A 16,564-nucleotide genomic window follows, 5' to 3' on the forward strand; every position below is an offset into this window, starting at 1 on the left:
ATAATTTAAATCTGGCTATGTTGAAACATCAGACAGTCCTCATATTAGGACCATACTGCCTGCTTAAAAAGAAAAGAGATACCATAACTTTAAAAAATATCAGGATCATGTAAAATAAAAGCCAAAATTATTCTAAGTTAAAGGAGATTGAAGAGACATGGCAAATGCAGGATAATGATCCTACATTTGAATTCTGTAGTGGGAGAAGAAGGATTTATATAAAGGATGTTATCCTTGACAGAAGTCCAATATGGGTGATAAATTAAAGTGCAGTATTATGTCATTGTAACATTTACAGACGTGGTAAACTGTACCATAGCTACACAAGGACATATCCTGATCCTGTGGAAAAGCATACAGAAGTAAATTACAGGGAGAGAACTGAGGAGAGGGGGAGGTGATTTGAGCATGCCATGAGCAAATGGCAAATGATGGAATAAATTGGAATAAATGGGGCAAAATGGTAACAGTTTGCAGGTATATAAAGAGTTTGTGGATAGTCTTGTTACCAGCCCATCAACTCTTTTTAAAGTTAGAAATTATTTCAAAAAAACCTAGGCTAGAGTTTCCTCTTTGTATGTGTGAAATGTTGATAATCTATTCAAATTTCTTTGCTGTTAGTTTATTTAAATTTTCTACCCCTTGTGCTAGTTTTGCTATTTTTTGTTTATCAATTTTTCATAGTATTTTCAAATATATTTGTATATATAGTTTATAATATTTCACAATTTAATGAATCTACTTTGTAGATGATCAAAGGATCATTGCATTTTTTATTCCATTATTTTGTTAATTGGCAGGTTAACAATTTTGCCAGATGTTTGTTATTTTATTTTTATTTTGGTTGTGGTTTTTTCTTTTGAGACAGAGTCTCACTTTGAAGTACAGACTGGCTTTGAACTCACTAGGTAGCCCAGGCTGGCCTGGAACTTTCAGTCTTCCTGATTCAGCCTCTGGAGTACTGAGATTACACCACCATGCCTGGCTGCCATTTTAATATTTTCTTTAAAGAACCAATTTTTTCTCTTCTTGATTTTCTTTGCTTTTTTTCTTTTTTCTTTTATTTATGTCTATCTTAATATATCTTTCCTTGGATTTGCATCATGTCTTTTGTTTTTTGTTTTTAATATTTGTCCCTAACATGTTTAAAAGCATAGCTTTCCTCCTGTTGTCTCATCAGCATCCTACCAATTTTGACCTGTAGTCTTCTGCTGTAAATGTTTCATAATGTTGCTTATTGTTTCCTCTTTGACAGGATTACTTCACTACATAATTTCTTTCTTCTGTGTGTAGGATGTTCTTAGCTATTTTTTTGTCATTTCAAATTTTGTTGCATTGGAGTTGAAGAACATTGGTTGAGACTGGTTTGTTTCTGCTCAGTATTTGGGAGCTCTTCCATGAAAGAATGTTTAATTTGTATTTGATATAAAATTCTGTGTACTTGAACAAGCTTAATGTTTTACTATAATATAAATCTCATGTTTCCAAGTATTTTTTGTTTACTGTTACTTTGTAAGAAATAATTTAAAATAGGAAAAACATAATGTCTTATTATTCTATTTCTACCTGTAGCTTTGTTAGTGTTTGGAATATGTATTTTATATATAGTCTAAGATGCAGTTATTTGTAATCATGTCTTTTTGCTAATAGATAGCAAATCTCAGTGTTTTTCATCTCAAATTTGATCTTTCTCTTAACATTGGTATTCTGCTGTTGTCATTTTCTCCATATAAAACTTTTTAATAAGCTAAAATTATGATTAACATTTCTTTATAGGATGCTGTATATCTAACATAACATCTAGTACTCTACTTAGCATTAGAGCTTATAAAGTTTCTTCATTAAAACTCGGGAAAATATTAACTCATTTGAAAATTTGGTGGTCTAGTTTTTTGTCCTGTGCCCTGCGATTATTACATTTGACTCTTGTATATTGCTGTAGTTTTTATTAAATATTAATGTGTCTTTCTGGAATTCATTGTTGCCTTATGCTAGGTTTATTTGATAAGATTATAAAAATAATTATTAAAGATAGCTAGTTAAGTTTCTCAAATGCTATGGGGGGAATCAAACTCAGGACCTTGAGCTTGTGAGGCAGGTGGTGGTGGATATCATTTTTAAAAGATGTTTCCTCAGTCATTCTCACATTAAATAATACTTTCTGCCTCTTATTCCTTAATGAAATCTTTGAAGAAATTAAATCTCTAATGTATGCCTCTCCACCCCAAGGGAATGAACTCAAGGGCCATCATACTAAGCTATGGGAATCAAACTCAGGACCTTGAGCTTGTGAGGCAGGTGGTGGTGGATATCATTTTTAAAAGATGTTTCCTCAGTCATTCTCACATTAAATAATACTTTCTGCCTCTTATTCCTTAATGAAATCTTTGAAGAAATTAAATCTCTAATGTATGCCTCTCCACCCCAAGGGAATGAACTCAAGGGCCATCATACTAAGCTATATCTCTAACCTTTTTTTTTTTTTTTTTTTTTTTTTAAAATCAGAGTCTCCCTAGGGTGCCCAGGCTGGCTTTGAACTGTCATTCCTCCTGCTTCAGCTTCCTAGAGTATTGGGAATATAAATTTGTGCCACCATGCCTAGCTGGATTATGCTTATTTTAAAATTAACTTTTATTTTGAATAATTTACAATTCACAAAGGTAGTACAGAAAGTTCCAATATGCTCTTTACCCATGTTCTGTGTAATGTGAACCAAGAAATTAACATTGCTTTAAAGCATACCTCATCCTTTGGTATTGTATATGGTGTAATTCAGTGGTGGTGAATCTATGGAGATTTTTAACAAACACTGGGATTTCTACCTGCTTGCATTTACAGCCACTTCCATTCACTTCTGTGGGACACAGTACACTAATATATATCTTAGAGTGCAAACTTAAGTTGAAACAGCAGAACCATTCTGAAAAGTCAGTTAGGCTTCTAACAGAGTTTTTATTAAGGAATCATTTAGAACTCTCCAAGCCCCTTTTTTGCAAGAAAGCTACATGGCTCTTTCTAGGCCAAACTGCCATTCACAGTGGAAGCCTCGTATGGAATGGAACCTCTGGCAAGCAGGCTCTTTATATCATTGAAAGCCCTGAAAGTTCACCATCATTTTACGGGAAACTTTTCACCTAGCAATATTTGATTATGATGTTAAAATCCTCCCCCTCATTCCCTGCAGTGCTGGGGATTGAACCCAATGGTTGGAATATTTTAAGCTGAGACATCCTATGGTGTCACTTAGAAAAGTTCAGTATAAGTGAAAACATTTTTTAAGGTAATTCTGTATAAAAGGATCCATCCTAACTACCCAACTGATTTAAATTCCTCAGTATAATTCTGTTCATGTTAAGGCCAAAATCCAACATGCAATATGATCTGGTAAAATGACCTAAAAACCATTTACAAATAAATAGATATTTCCAAAATAGGATTTTAAATTTACCATTTATTTGGTCTTGTAAAAGTTTTGGAGAGATGGAACCTGAGCATCAAATATTCTTATGCAAGTGAGAAGATGAATGAATGATTCAGGAATACTTCAGAAGTAAAATTTAACTTGAAACACATCCAGATAATGAAATATTTTTCAGTGCTAAATAGACTGAGCTATGAAGCCATAAATACATGGAGGAAATTAGATGTATGTAAAATTAAACCCATCTCAGAAAGCTGTGCACTGTGTGATTCTGACCCAATGGCATTGTGAAAGGGTAAAACCATGGTGACAGTAGAAATAGTAGTGGTTGCCAGCGATTAGGAGGGAGGAACAGATATATAGGTTGAACACAGAGGGTTTTTAGAGCAGTGGAACCACTATGTATGATATTAGGATATGGTGTACATGCTGTTATGGCTTGTATCTAGATGTCCTCCCCAGTGCCTCATGCAGTCATAGGTCGGGCTTTTTGGAGGTGGCTGAATCTAGGGTGTATGCTACTGGGATCAAGGATGTAATGCTGGAATTGATTCATGGTTGATGCTAGGATTAAGCCTGCCCCATCCTGAATGTGAGTGCTACCCACCCTCCCACCCTAAGGGTGGGTAGCCTGGGTAAGATACAAGGGACGGAAAATTGTTGCACTTGCTTGCTGCTTGCTCCCTTCTGCCTGCCCTGCTTTGCTATGGACAGTTTATCCTCTGTGAGGCCTCTCTGCCATGCCACCCTGTGCCACCCTGCCTTCGAGCCAGCCCACTATGGATTGAAGCCTCGTAGTTTTATGAGCCAGATAAACCTTTCCTCTTTTAATTTTGAGTGTTGAGTATGTTTCAGCAGTGAGAAAAGTAAGATATATGCCATTATACATTTGCCAAAACTCATAGGATTTAAAAAGGAACCCTAATAAACTGGACTCAGTGATAATGATGTATCAGTGTAAGTTCATCACTTGTAACAACTGTAATACTCTGGTGGGAAATATTGGGAATGGGGAAGGCTGTGCATATATAGGGCAGGAGGCGTGTGGGAAATCACTTTACCTTCTGCTCTGTTTTGCTGTGAACCTAGAACTGCTCCAGAAAATAGTCTATTTTAACTCAAAACCATCTACATTAGTTTATACTCTTGAGTTTTCAGGAAAAAAAGTATCACCTATTTTTTATTCTTTCTCAGAATCTGCAATTTTTTCTTTTTGAGCATTTAGAGACTATTATGTGTTTATGTGCTTCACATGGTTAAACAACTTTAAGCTACAAGTATTTCATCAAATTCTCAAATCAGTAATGTGAAGTAGGGTAATATTTCTGCTTCCTGTGAAGAAATAGGCATATAGAAATAAATATTTGTTTAATGAATTTGCCCAAGATTGTACTGACTGTGTGACGCTAGTGTTTTATTCTTTTGTCAAGCTAAGCCAACTAGTAAATTGTCATGGATGAATATATTTTCTTATAACATTATGCACCTCTGCAAATCCTTACCTTACCTCTGTCATTGTGACCCCAATTGAATGGAAAAACACTTGTTTCAGTTAAAGTGTGTAAAAGTGTGATATCCTAAATCAGTGGTGAACCTGTAGCACGTATGCCACAGCAGGCTGATGGTTATCATTGAAAGCTCTAAATAAAAGTTCACTGTCCTAAATGACACTCAAATGTAATTTTAAACAAGATATTTAGTTAGACACTCTGTAAATACCTTTCCATATGAATAATAAATTCTTGTCACATTGATGGGGGTGCATTTGGTAAAAAAGATACATATCTGTTAACTTCCAGAATAGTATTCATATGTTCTCTCCCCCACTTTTTCCTCCCTCCATTTTTGAATCTGAATACAGTATGTTGCATAGGCAGAGTGGTAGTACTAGCGGTGGTGGTGATGACAGAGGACAAATTGTAGCTGAATTTTCTTTTTGCTGTGTGCTACATAAATGGTGGTTTAAAATTTCTTTACTGATACTAGTTGGTGAAAAATTTTTTAATCTATTGTAGGCTTTTTTTCTTACATGGAATGTTAAGGTTCTTTTACAAACCCATCCTGTGATATTTGAGAAGCCTGACACTTAGCACAGATTGATTCCCTGGTAGAGGATATACATGAATCTTCAGCAGTTGTACTCAGTAAGACCTTGAGGGCAAAGTCTCATATAACTTTGTATCTTGTGTGTGCCTCCCACCTTCTTCTCCCTGCCTATTAAAACCAAAACAACCTCATATGGATACCTACTTTAATATTTATGCTTAAGCGGGAACTAGGCAGGGATGATCAATTTATATATACTGACATGGGGAAAATGCTTCATTAATCCTTTAAGGTAGGTAAGATTTCTTGAGTACTCTGAGTAATGGCAAATAAGTAAATGTTTTTCTAAAACTTAGAATTTAGGGTTATAGAATTTAAGTATATGACAGTTGAAAACAAGAATCATGAGATTTAATGTCCACTGGCTATTTTTCATACTAGGTTGTTGGTAGGTCACACACATATATGCACAAAATTGTTGATTATAAAACTAATAGACATTCATAGTAGAAATTCACAAAATATGGAAAGAGATAAAGAGAAGGAGCTGGCATAATCAGAAAAATAATACCTATAGTTTTAGATATTCAAACTTATTGCTGTTCAAGTGTACAATAGTCCCAATTTACCTGCAGGAGATAACATTGCAAAAATCCAGAGGATGCCTGCCTCTGCAGATGGTTTTGAATCCTGTGAATACTGTGATTTTCACTCACATACACACATACATACATACCGTGATAAATTTTAATGTATAAATTAGGCACAGTAGGAGATTAACAATAACTAGTAAAACAACAATTATAACAATGTGCAATAATAAAAATCACATAATATCATCTCAGAATATTGTATTTTCACTTAAAGGAAGCACTTTATAGTTCCTTTTTGGCGCATCCAAATTGCCAGCATCATTACTCTTGCATTTTGGGGCCATTATTAAATAAAATAAGAGTTAGGTGCACACAGGGATTGAGATCCTGCCACAATTTACGCGACTGATAATGACTAATGGTGGATAGAGTATAAAGTCTGGATGATTCGCATCCTGGATAGGACAATGCAAGATTTTGTCAAGCTTCTGGAAATGGTGTGCAACTTAAAACATACAATTATTTCAGGAATCTTCCATTTGATATTTTGGGACTATGATTGACTAGATAGCTGAAACTACAGAAAATGAAACCATGATAAGGGAGAACAACTAAGGGTGCTGAGTGTGTGTGTGTGTGTGTGTGTGTGTGTGTGTGTGTGTGTGTATTTTACTAATATAGCATAAAGACGTCAAATAAAATTAAACATTTATTTTTAATTTTTAGATTTCTTATAAAGTTTTGAATAGTCAATATAATCTTGAGGTTCAGAATTCAAAAGATATACATAATTCAGTGAAAATTATCTTTCTTGTTGGCCTTATCACACAGCTACCTAATTTTCATCCTGGAAGCAAGCGAGTTTTTTTTTTTAAAGATTATTTCAGAGAAATTGATGTACACATTAACACACCACTATATTATTATGTAGCTTATTCTTTACCTTTTTCATTTTTGTTTTAGTTATAATCATTGATAGTTTAAAAAGTCAAATAACTTAAGTCTGATGTACCTCCTCTCCCCAGGAAGCCATTTCTCCTTCCTTTTCCTCATTTTCTTTTTTGAAGGAAACTTCATTGTCTTTTAACTGATTAATTTGGCTTTACCTTATGGTCTGTAAAATAGCTGCTTTAATGTTTGTTTTACTGTTATTTACTAAAGATGATCAGATTCTTCTAACTACATGGTGCTAGTTCTTTTGTAATTGGTTGAGATCAGATCAGTATCTAGTGTTACATTGTTGTTACTCTATAAATGCAGTCGCAGCTAAGCCATATAGGTAGAATCTAATCACTTTTCCTTGCTGTACAATTATTTTTTTATTTTCCTGGGATATTTGACTTGTTTTCTTGTTTGCTTTTCTATTTAATTATAGCTCCTGTCCATTCTATTGTACTGTAGACTTTCAAAGACCCGTTAGTTGTTCTGTTAATTTCATCCTTTGACTCTTCTGGAGTTCTGATGCTTTCTCATCTGTACTCCTCCCTGTATTCCTTGTTTTACATCTGTCAACCTGGGATTTATTTCTCTTTCTAGGCACCCTGTGCTTTGTCTCTCTCTTGTCAGTGCCAGGTTGCTATGATTATTGAGTGTCTTATAGGTCTAGTCTCATATCAGAATCTTCCTTACTATTTTTGGTTTATTTTTCACATGAAAAGTTTCCCTTTTTATATGTTAATTGTGTCAATTTCAAATCTTTTGTATACTATTATTCTGAATTATGTGGAATTGACATTTATTCCAGTAAAAGGGATAATTTAGAGCAGTTCTTCTTAATAGATTTTTTATTATGATTCATAATTTATACCTAGGAATATACTTTTACATCTATACGTTTTTAAAATGTTGATTCTTTTGAATTTTCCACTTATACAAACTTAACTGTCTGCAATTAATGTGGGTAAACTCATTTGTAAATTATAATTTTACAGTCAACTTTTTCTTGTTTTAATCTTTTTTATCCTATACTATGTAATACTAGTGATAATGGGCATTCTTGTTTTGTTTCAGACCTATATAGGCGTATTTTTAGGTTTCTTCACTAAGTATATTAGCTTTTAGGATTATCTATTATCTGTGCATTTTCCGTGTTAAATATGTACTTATTTTATTATTAAGAGTCTTGGTAGGTATGTAAGTTCATCAGATGTCTTTCAGTGGATGTAATCATATTTTCACTTGATATAAATGACAAACCAAATAAATACATTGTATTATGTAAAACCAGTTTTGGATATCAGAGGTAAACTACTTGATTGTAACAGCAAAATATTCTTTCTTAGACCTTTTTTATTGTTTCAAAAATTTTTTGCATCTTATTTTGTAAGTACTAATAACCGGTAGTATTCATTTATGTGTGCTATTTCTGTTAAGTTTTTATATCACTGTTCTCTAGGTAAAAATAATTTTAAAGCTTCTACACTTTGAAGTAATTATGTTAACTTTTAGAGTTACCTGTTCTTAATTATTTGGTAGGACTTAGAGCATCATTGGCATCTGGTATTTCTGTGTAGTTTAGCTCCTTGACAGCATTCTCTGTTCCTCTTTTGAATGTAGTTATCAGATTTCTGTGAAAATTTTGTTGTGCCTTCATAGAATTCATAATGTCTTACTTGGAATGCAGTTAATACAGTGGTTTCCTTAGGGCTAAACACTTTTAAATTATTTAGTTCTTAAGTATGAGGATGGGAACTTGACATTATTGCCTCAAATTCTAGCCCTTGTGAGAATTCTGGTGACTTAATAACAACTTTTTTCTTCTTCTTTTTTTTTGTTGTTGCTGTTTCTGACGATGGAAATTTTCCAGGCTTCCCAGTTGGCATGTATGTTGTAAAGAGAGTTCTTCAGCTTCAGCAACATCATATTACTCTCAAGATGACAACTGTGCACTAGAAAATGAAGGTGTACAATTCCAGAAAAAGGTACCTTAAATAAAATTGACATTAATTTATGTGTCAACTTTCTTTAAAAATACTACCTCACAATTTTTGGTGGATTTATATTTTCCTTGCTATACTGAAAGAGTATACAAGTAAAGAGTTGATCAAGTAATTCTGAAATACTGAATGTATGTGTTTATTATTGTTGCTTGTATATAACATCCTTAGTCTCAGTTCTACAGTAAAGAGAAAAAAATAGTGCCTGTTCAGAGAAATGGAAGCAACATTCTCCTTTGCTTTCTGTTTTTATTCTTTTCTTCCCCTTCTCTCCTCTCCCCTCTCCTTCCCTCCCCTGTCTCCCCCCACCCCTTCCTTTCTGCAGGACTGGGGATTGAACCCAGGGCCTTTACACTGAGTTACAGTCCTCCTTCCCTTTTATTTTTTATTTTGAGAAAGGATCTCTAAGTTGCCCAGGTTGGGCTTGAACTTGTGATCCTCTTCCCTCAGCCTTCCCTAGTGCTGGGATTATGGACATGCGCCACCATTCTCAGGTAGTGCTTTCTTTTTAGTGCTGTAAATATTTAAAGCGTCTCTAAAGAAACTCCAATCTTATAAATAAGAAACTTTTAGAAATTGAACATTACAGGGAGAATTTGTAGTTGGTACCTTTGCATTTTTGTATAATTAAGGATAGTGAATAGAGAAACCCCCCCCAAAAGAAAAAAAACCTGATGGTCTCTAAATCATGTATTATTTTATCATTTGAAATAGTAAAAATGAATATTGACTAGATTTGGCTTTTGCCTCCAATTTCAGTGTATTTATTTTAAATTATAGAAGTAATTTATACTAACTGCAAAATAGTCATATTGATATGCCATTTCCCTCCCTAAAGAAACTACAGTTTATCATTTCTTGTGAAAATGTTCAGACCTTTTTCTAAGGCTGTAGATATACAACTAATATTTGTTAAAATATCATGTAAATGTTCTACAAATTTACTTCTGCCTTCGCCAGTCATGTTTCATATATCATCTTTCCATGTTGATATGTTCTTCTGAACAGCTACATTTTTGCACGTATAGATACATCATAATTTGTTAATTATTTCCTTCTTGCTGGAGTGTTTCCCAGATGTGTCTGTGCTTGTGTATACACAGGCACAATGCATGTATCAATGCACACATTTACAACATGTTTACATGCTTGGGTCTTTTTGTTTTTAGCATGACATTTGAAGAGATTTAGCTGTTTTGGGGTAATGTAGTGTATTTCTGGGATAGAGTGTTCAAAATTTTCAAGATTTGCTGAATATTTTCCTTCCAGAAAACTAGTTTTATGTTTTCATGTACAGTCTGCAAGCTTAAATCTAATCTCCTTTGATGAGGTATTTGGAGACAAAATATTGTAAAAAGGGAATCAAGTAGGGAGAAACATTCTTTTAGCAAACATTTATATATCTGGAATGTACTAGATAGACTTGGATTATCAAAGTTGAACATGGACTTTGTTTTTATGAAATTTATATTCTGAGAAGATGCATTTAAAGATATAAAGGCATTAGAAAGCCTAACTTGAATGTGAATAAGTATTAAAAGACATGAAATAAAGTGCCATATGTACATTAAATTGTCAAATATTGAAGTGTTAGACATGTAGGATATTTACTATAATATTGATAGGATTAAATGTTTATTAAACAGTCTAGTGAGTTTTTTAAGCTCACATACTGTACATTTAAAATATATTGGAAAGGAGGAGGATGTAAGATAGACAATAAGCATGTAAACCAAAGTAGTTACAATTAAATGTATGCAATACTTTTCTTGGTTTTAAAGTATGGAACGGGATGATCTTTATTGCTATAGAACTCTTTTGATTTGATTTTATCAGTTAATCTTTTTTCTGTATTGTCATCTAGGATGAAAGAAAGGGACGTATAAATGCTGAATTATCAGGAAAACCAAGTTCAGGTTTACCTAATCCTCCAGAAGAAAATAAAGTAAAAGATGAACATGTTGTGGATATACAAGTAAGCTATGTTTCTTTGATTTTTAATAATATGCTCTTTCAAACTCCTTCACAAGAGAACATACCGGTTTGGCTACCATATATTATATTATTATTTTTTCATTTTGAATTACTTTGCAGTGGGACTTTATATTATTTACCTGCCTATGGTACTGCTTTTTAGAGTTATATATTTATAGTAAATGTGACTATTATCTCTGAAATAAAAGTATGGGTGTAACTTCTCATTTTTTCCTTGGTTTCATTTTGGTCATAATATGTCTTGTCTCTCAGTATTTGCAGATAGCAGATTTTTCCAGTTGGTTTCCTTTACAACAAAAGAATGTAGTTTTTGTAGAGAACAGTAGTTTTATACCAATGATTTCATATATGTGAAATATGAATTAATAGACAATAGGTAGAATGTTTCCCCATTTTGTGAACCAATTTTTATGAAAGATATTAAAAACTAGAATAAATATACTGTAAACTAACAGAATGTTGAAACATCTGGAAACCATTTAATATCAATAATGGCTGTAGGAATGGTGGATATTTGACACAGAGAAACACTAAGGAAAAGCTAAGTATCTCATATTAGAAAAAAAATGTTAAACCCAGAGTGAGAGACAATTATGTTTCTCTTTTGTTAATACAGCTAGGGCTCTTTTATAACTTACTGGGTTATTATCTAAGGATGTAAAGTGAGTTTCATTTTATTGGATTTTGGAATACATTTGTTGAAGACTTGTGCTTATGAGTGAAAGTATTACCTGTAATTCTTCCAGTTTTATGACTATCCTGAACAGTCCCATGTACATTTTCTGGAATTTTTATAATGATATACTCTTGCTTAATGAAATACTTGCTGCATCTTATATACTAGTATTATTTAGTACAGTAGCTGTTAGCTACATGTGGCTGTTAAGCACTTGAAATACGGGTAGTCCATATTGAGAGTTACTGTTAAGCATTATTTTTGAAGACTTGGGTAGAAAAAAGAATGTAAAATATCCCATTAAAAATTTGTGAACATATGTTGAAGTGATAATATCATATCTGATGATGTAATAGGCCTTTCTGAAAGCCTCCAAAATAAATATGCAAGCTTTGTATTTATGAATTTTTCAGTGGATGTAATCATCCACATGGTCATGTTTTATATTGTTCTCACTCTGTGATCTGTGTTTTGATTTTGGTCCTTTCCTAGCCCTCTGTTGCTTTAAGGTCTACTTCTAGTCCATATGATTCCATGCTTTCTCTTTTCCTTGAACTGAGTGTATTTTCCTCTCATTTTCATTCCTTTATTGAGCACCTGAATCACACTTTGTGCTAGGTATTGTGCTTGACACTGGGAATATAAATATTAAGAGAAAATAGTCCTTATTCAAAGCACTTATAGTGTAGTTGAAGAAGACAGGGTGACATAAATAATGGCTATTGAGTTGTTACAGATGCTTTGTTAGTTTATATGAGCAATGATGGTCTCACAGAGAAGAGGACATGGCTAATTCTATTTAGGGTTGGCAAACTTGGTTTGGTGGTGCACGCCTATAATCCCAGCACTCAAGAGGCTGAAGCAGGAGGATCACTCTTAAATTTGAGGTCAGCCTGAGCTACACAATGAGTTCAAGGCCAGCTTGACATACGTATAGTGAGACCCTGTTTCAGAAAAACTAAAAAAATTTTAAAATTCTATTTAGCATTGGCTGTGAAGGAGAAGGTGCCTGTAGAGGCTTTTAAATATGAAGAGGTATTAGGTAGATTTCAAATTGTGTTTGGAAGGATGCATGTCCCAGAGTATTAAAAACTAGTGATACCAAAAATAATTTCTATGTGATGTTACCTGTATGTATCTTATAGTGTTGTTTTTTTTGGATACACACTGTTTCCCTAAACTGCTTAGGGACAAGGACTATGTGTTGTACTGTCTTGTATATTTATATAAGATTTTATTAGTTTCTATTAAGTCTCATATACACAGTTAGAGGGAAATATTTGTAGGTTCTGTTGCACAGTAAGAAAGAAGAAAGGCAAACTGTTTGTGCTAGTTTAAATAACATGAAAAATCTGTAGATGCTGTTTTTTAATGTGAAATAGTTGCCCTTAGTAGTTGGAATAAAAGATATTTATTAAAGTATATTGTAGTGAACATTCTTTTTTATGGTAATTTTTCAGCTTTCTGTAAATTCTTGTTCTGCAAGAGGTGATTTGTTATTCTCATTATTTAATGTAACTTTATTTTAACAGATTACAGAGTCAAAAGAGTTAAGACCACCTGTGATTGAGACACTGCCTACAGTTGATTTACATGAAGACTCTTCCGATGTAGATATGAGCAATGAAAATGTAGAAAATACTTCCAGCTTATCTACCTCAGAAATCACTCCAATCACAAAGCTTGAGTAAGTCATTACAAGGGGAGAAAAATTCCTAGTTAATAATGAAAAATTCCTTTATACAATAAAGTGTCTTGATGCTCAATTTTGAAATCTGGACTGTACAGCAGGCTTAATTTATAGTATCTGTGTTACATGTTTTGAATGAACTTAACTGGGTCTCTTATTTTTATTTTTTAACTGCCTTACTCAGTGAGATTGATTAGATCCCAGTCAGGAAATCTCTACGTAGCGTAGGCAATGTGAGATTCTACTTAGGTGTTTATTTAATAAACTTCCTCATATTTATCCAGAATTTAAATGTCATATTATTCATTTCCATTAAGGATCATGTAAGTTCATGTATAGTTACGTCTTTGTGCAAATAGCTGCTTTTTTCAAGCTTAAAAATAGATATCTATAATATTTTAAGTCATTTCTGCTTTTTGAAAATTAGTTGTTTACTCTTCTGATCTCCTTCAACCAGTACTCTGAAAAGCAAAATACCTTTCTCTTATTACTACATTAGGATATTCCTTTATCAAAGGAGTAGATATAAAATACATAGAATAATATCTGATACCTACAAAGAATAATTGTGTCAATATTGTTATAATATGGCTTTATTGTTGTTGTTTTTTGGTTTTTTGGTACTGGGGATCGAACTCAGGATCTTGTGCTTGCAAGGCAGGCAGTGGAACCACTGAGCTAAATCCCTGGCCCCCTACTTTTTCTTTTACAAAATATTTTCCGTGCCTGTCTTCCTTAAGAATGTAAGGTTCTAGCTAGGCAAAACTATGGCACATGTGCCACAGCCAGCTATTTGTTATCATTGGAAGCTCTAAAAGGTTTGCCATCACTGGTTAAAGCTAAAGGAGTTGTACACAAGGATGTTACAATTACCATTTAGAGACTTTCCCCACAAAAGGAAAAGAGAATAAAATACATGTTGAGGGGCCGGGGATTTAGCTCTGCGGTTCGGTGGACTGCCTTGCAAGTGCAAGGACCCGAGTTCGATACCCGGTACCAAAAAAAAAAAACATACATGTTGAAAAATAATAATTTTAAAATTTATTGAATTCTTGAATTTCTTAAGACATAACACTTCAGAAACAGTTTTAGCCTAGACTTATTAGGAAAAGGGAAAATGAGGTAAGGAAACATAGCAGTATATTTTCTAAAGTGAAATTCTGAAAGTATCTTAGAACTTCAGTGAAATGTATTGAGCTAAGAGGTGATTTTTTGAGGCGACCACTCTCATGTTGGTAGAATTAGTATAATAAAAAATTTAATTTTATATGCATTTATAGTAATTTTAAAAATCTTATTTTCTATAAGGCTAAATACTAACTTATAAGTCATGGTTTCAAAATTTGGTAGTTAACTGTTTTAGAAGCTGAGGACTGATGGGTCAGTCAGTAGTTGTTATATGATTTAAAGAAATGAATTTTTGAAAACAGTGTGCAGAACTCTAAAGCACTCTTTTTTCTTTGGCTTAGATTATGTTTTGGAAATCACTAATAGCATTTTGAAATTGCCTTACATTAGGTCCATTAAATTACCAGATTTCAATTTTGTTTCCTCTTTTAGTGAAATAGAAAAATCTGGTACTACCCCTGTAGCCAAGCCAAGTGAAACTGAACAGTCTGAAACTGATTGTGATGTTGGTGAGGCCCTTGACAGAGATGCTCCAGTTCAGCAACCTACCTTTGTCAGTTCACCTGAAAGGTGGGTGTGAGCATTTAGTGATTTGTTCTTAATTGGACTTTGCAATGACAGCAGTGCTGTGTTTGAATGGACTTCGGGGTGTACTTAATTCCACTCTGTGATTGAAAGCAAGCTCATCTCTGTTTTCCTGATTTACTTTGTTTGTGATAATTATAACAATTTAGATTATATAAAACTTGTTAGCCAGCTAAAATTTGTTTCTTTTGGTTTCAAATAGTCTTGTTGGCCAGCATATAGAAAATGTGTCATCTTCACATGGCAAAGGGAAGATAACAAAATCAGAATTTGAATCAAAAGTTTCAACAAATGAACAGAGTGGTGACAATCCAAAATCTGAATTGAATGCTTCAGATAATTTAAAAAATGAGGTTGGTGTATGATTTACACTATCTCCTACTGTATTATACAATGCTTTTTTGTTATTAGCTCATTTTGTAATTTGCTAACCATAACATTAGGAAGGTTGAGTAGTTAATAATGTGTGGAACTGATAAAAACTGTGATTCCTAAGAGCAAGTAGTTACTTCATGGTACTTTTTCCGGTGTAATATTTACATATAAAGTTCCCTGTATGAATGCTCTTTGGTTATTGATAATTAAATGCTTTTCAGCTAGTATCAACTATTTAACACCACATACATACTTTCTTTATTTAAACTGTGTCTTAGAGAACAAAGTAGAAGCTATAACCATTACTCTGAAGGCTTTTCAACAATATGTTAATTTAATAGCACAGAGTTAACTTACTCTTCAACTAGAGTTATTTTCAAGGGACATTTTACCTTTTGTTATATATGTGCAGAGTACAGTTAGACTTAACTTATGTTTCAGAATATTTTTCTTAGAATAAAGACAGGGTGTATCATAGTGGGAAAGTTTTACTTTCTTTTTCTAAGGTCTTCTTTGAGTTTAGGTACAGGCTGATATAAAATTTTCTGAAGAAGCTGTTAAGTTGAGACTTCCTTCAGGTAAGAAATAGCTAAAAGATATGAAAACCTCTTCATGAACTTAAAACAAGTGGAATTAAACAATTCAAAATAGTGCATACCCGATCTACTTTCTTTCCTTTCAAATTTGAGGTATTCTGTTCTTCACTTTCTCGTCTCACACGTTTTCAATATATTTCCACTTAAAACTAACTACACTTCATTCTAGAGACAGTCGCTATCACTGGACCAACTGTGTTTATGTTGCTTCTTATAGGTGCTTAGCATTTTATAGATCAGCATCTTATACTAATTTTAATTTTCCCAGTGGAACCAAATCAAACATGTTAAACTTTGTTTCACAGATATCAAAACCATAAATAAAATTAGAAAAACATTAAAACATGTCTCCTTTGGAGCAGTTTAAAACATAGTGACCAGCTTGGTGCAAAATTTACTTATTCTCCTTAATTAGTAGCAGATAGAAACCACTTTTCATCTAAAAGTCCCATACTGTTAGAGAATCAGTGTAGATAGGCAAATGAGTGGAATTTTAATTTGTTAATGACTTCCTAAATAGTAT

At 33.1% G+C, this 16,564-nt stretch overlaps 1 protein-coding gene across 5 annotated transcripts in view; it reads left to right on the forward strand.

Annotated features, from left to right (window-relative positions):
- Suco (SUN domain containing ossification factor) overlaps positions 1–16,564 on the forward strand; it is a 72,178-nt gene that overhangs the window by 13,608 nt on the left and 42,006 nt on the right. For all 5 annotated transcript variants that reach the window (XM_010635616.2, XM_010635619.2, XM_010635618.2 and 2 more), the window contains exons 2-6: positions 8,867–8,981; positions 10,861–10,971; positions 13,200–13,354; positions 14,918–15,055; positions 15,273–15,423. In XM_010635616.2, the coding sequence (XP_010633918.1) occupies positions 8,867–8,981; positions 10,861–10,971; positions 13,200–13,354; positions 14,918–15,055; positions 15,273–15,423 (670 nt within the window). The remainder of the gene's footprint in view (positions 1–8,866; positions 8,982–10,860; positions 10,972–13,199; positions 13,355–14,917; positions 15,056–15,272; positions 15,424–16,564) is intronic.

The sequence above is a fragment of the Fukomys damarensis genome, unplaced genomic scaffold (genome assembly GCF_012274545.1).
Source record: "Fukomys damarensis isolate Sample0158 unplaced genomic scaffold, DMR_v1.0_HiC HiC_scaffold_11, whole genome shotgun sequence".
NCBI lineage: Eukaryota > Metazoa > Chordata > Mammalia > Rodentia > Bathyergidae > Fukomys > Fukomys damarensis.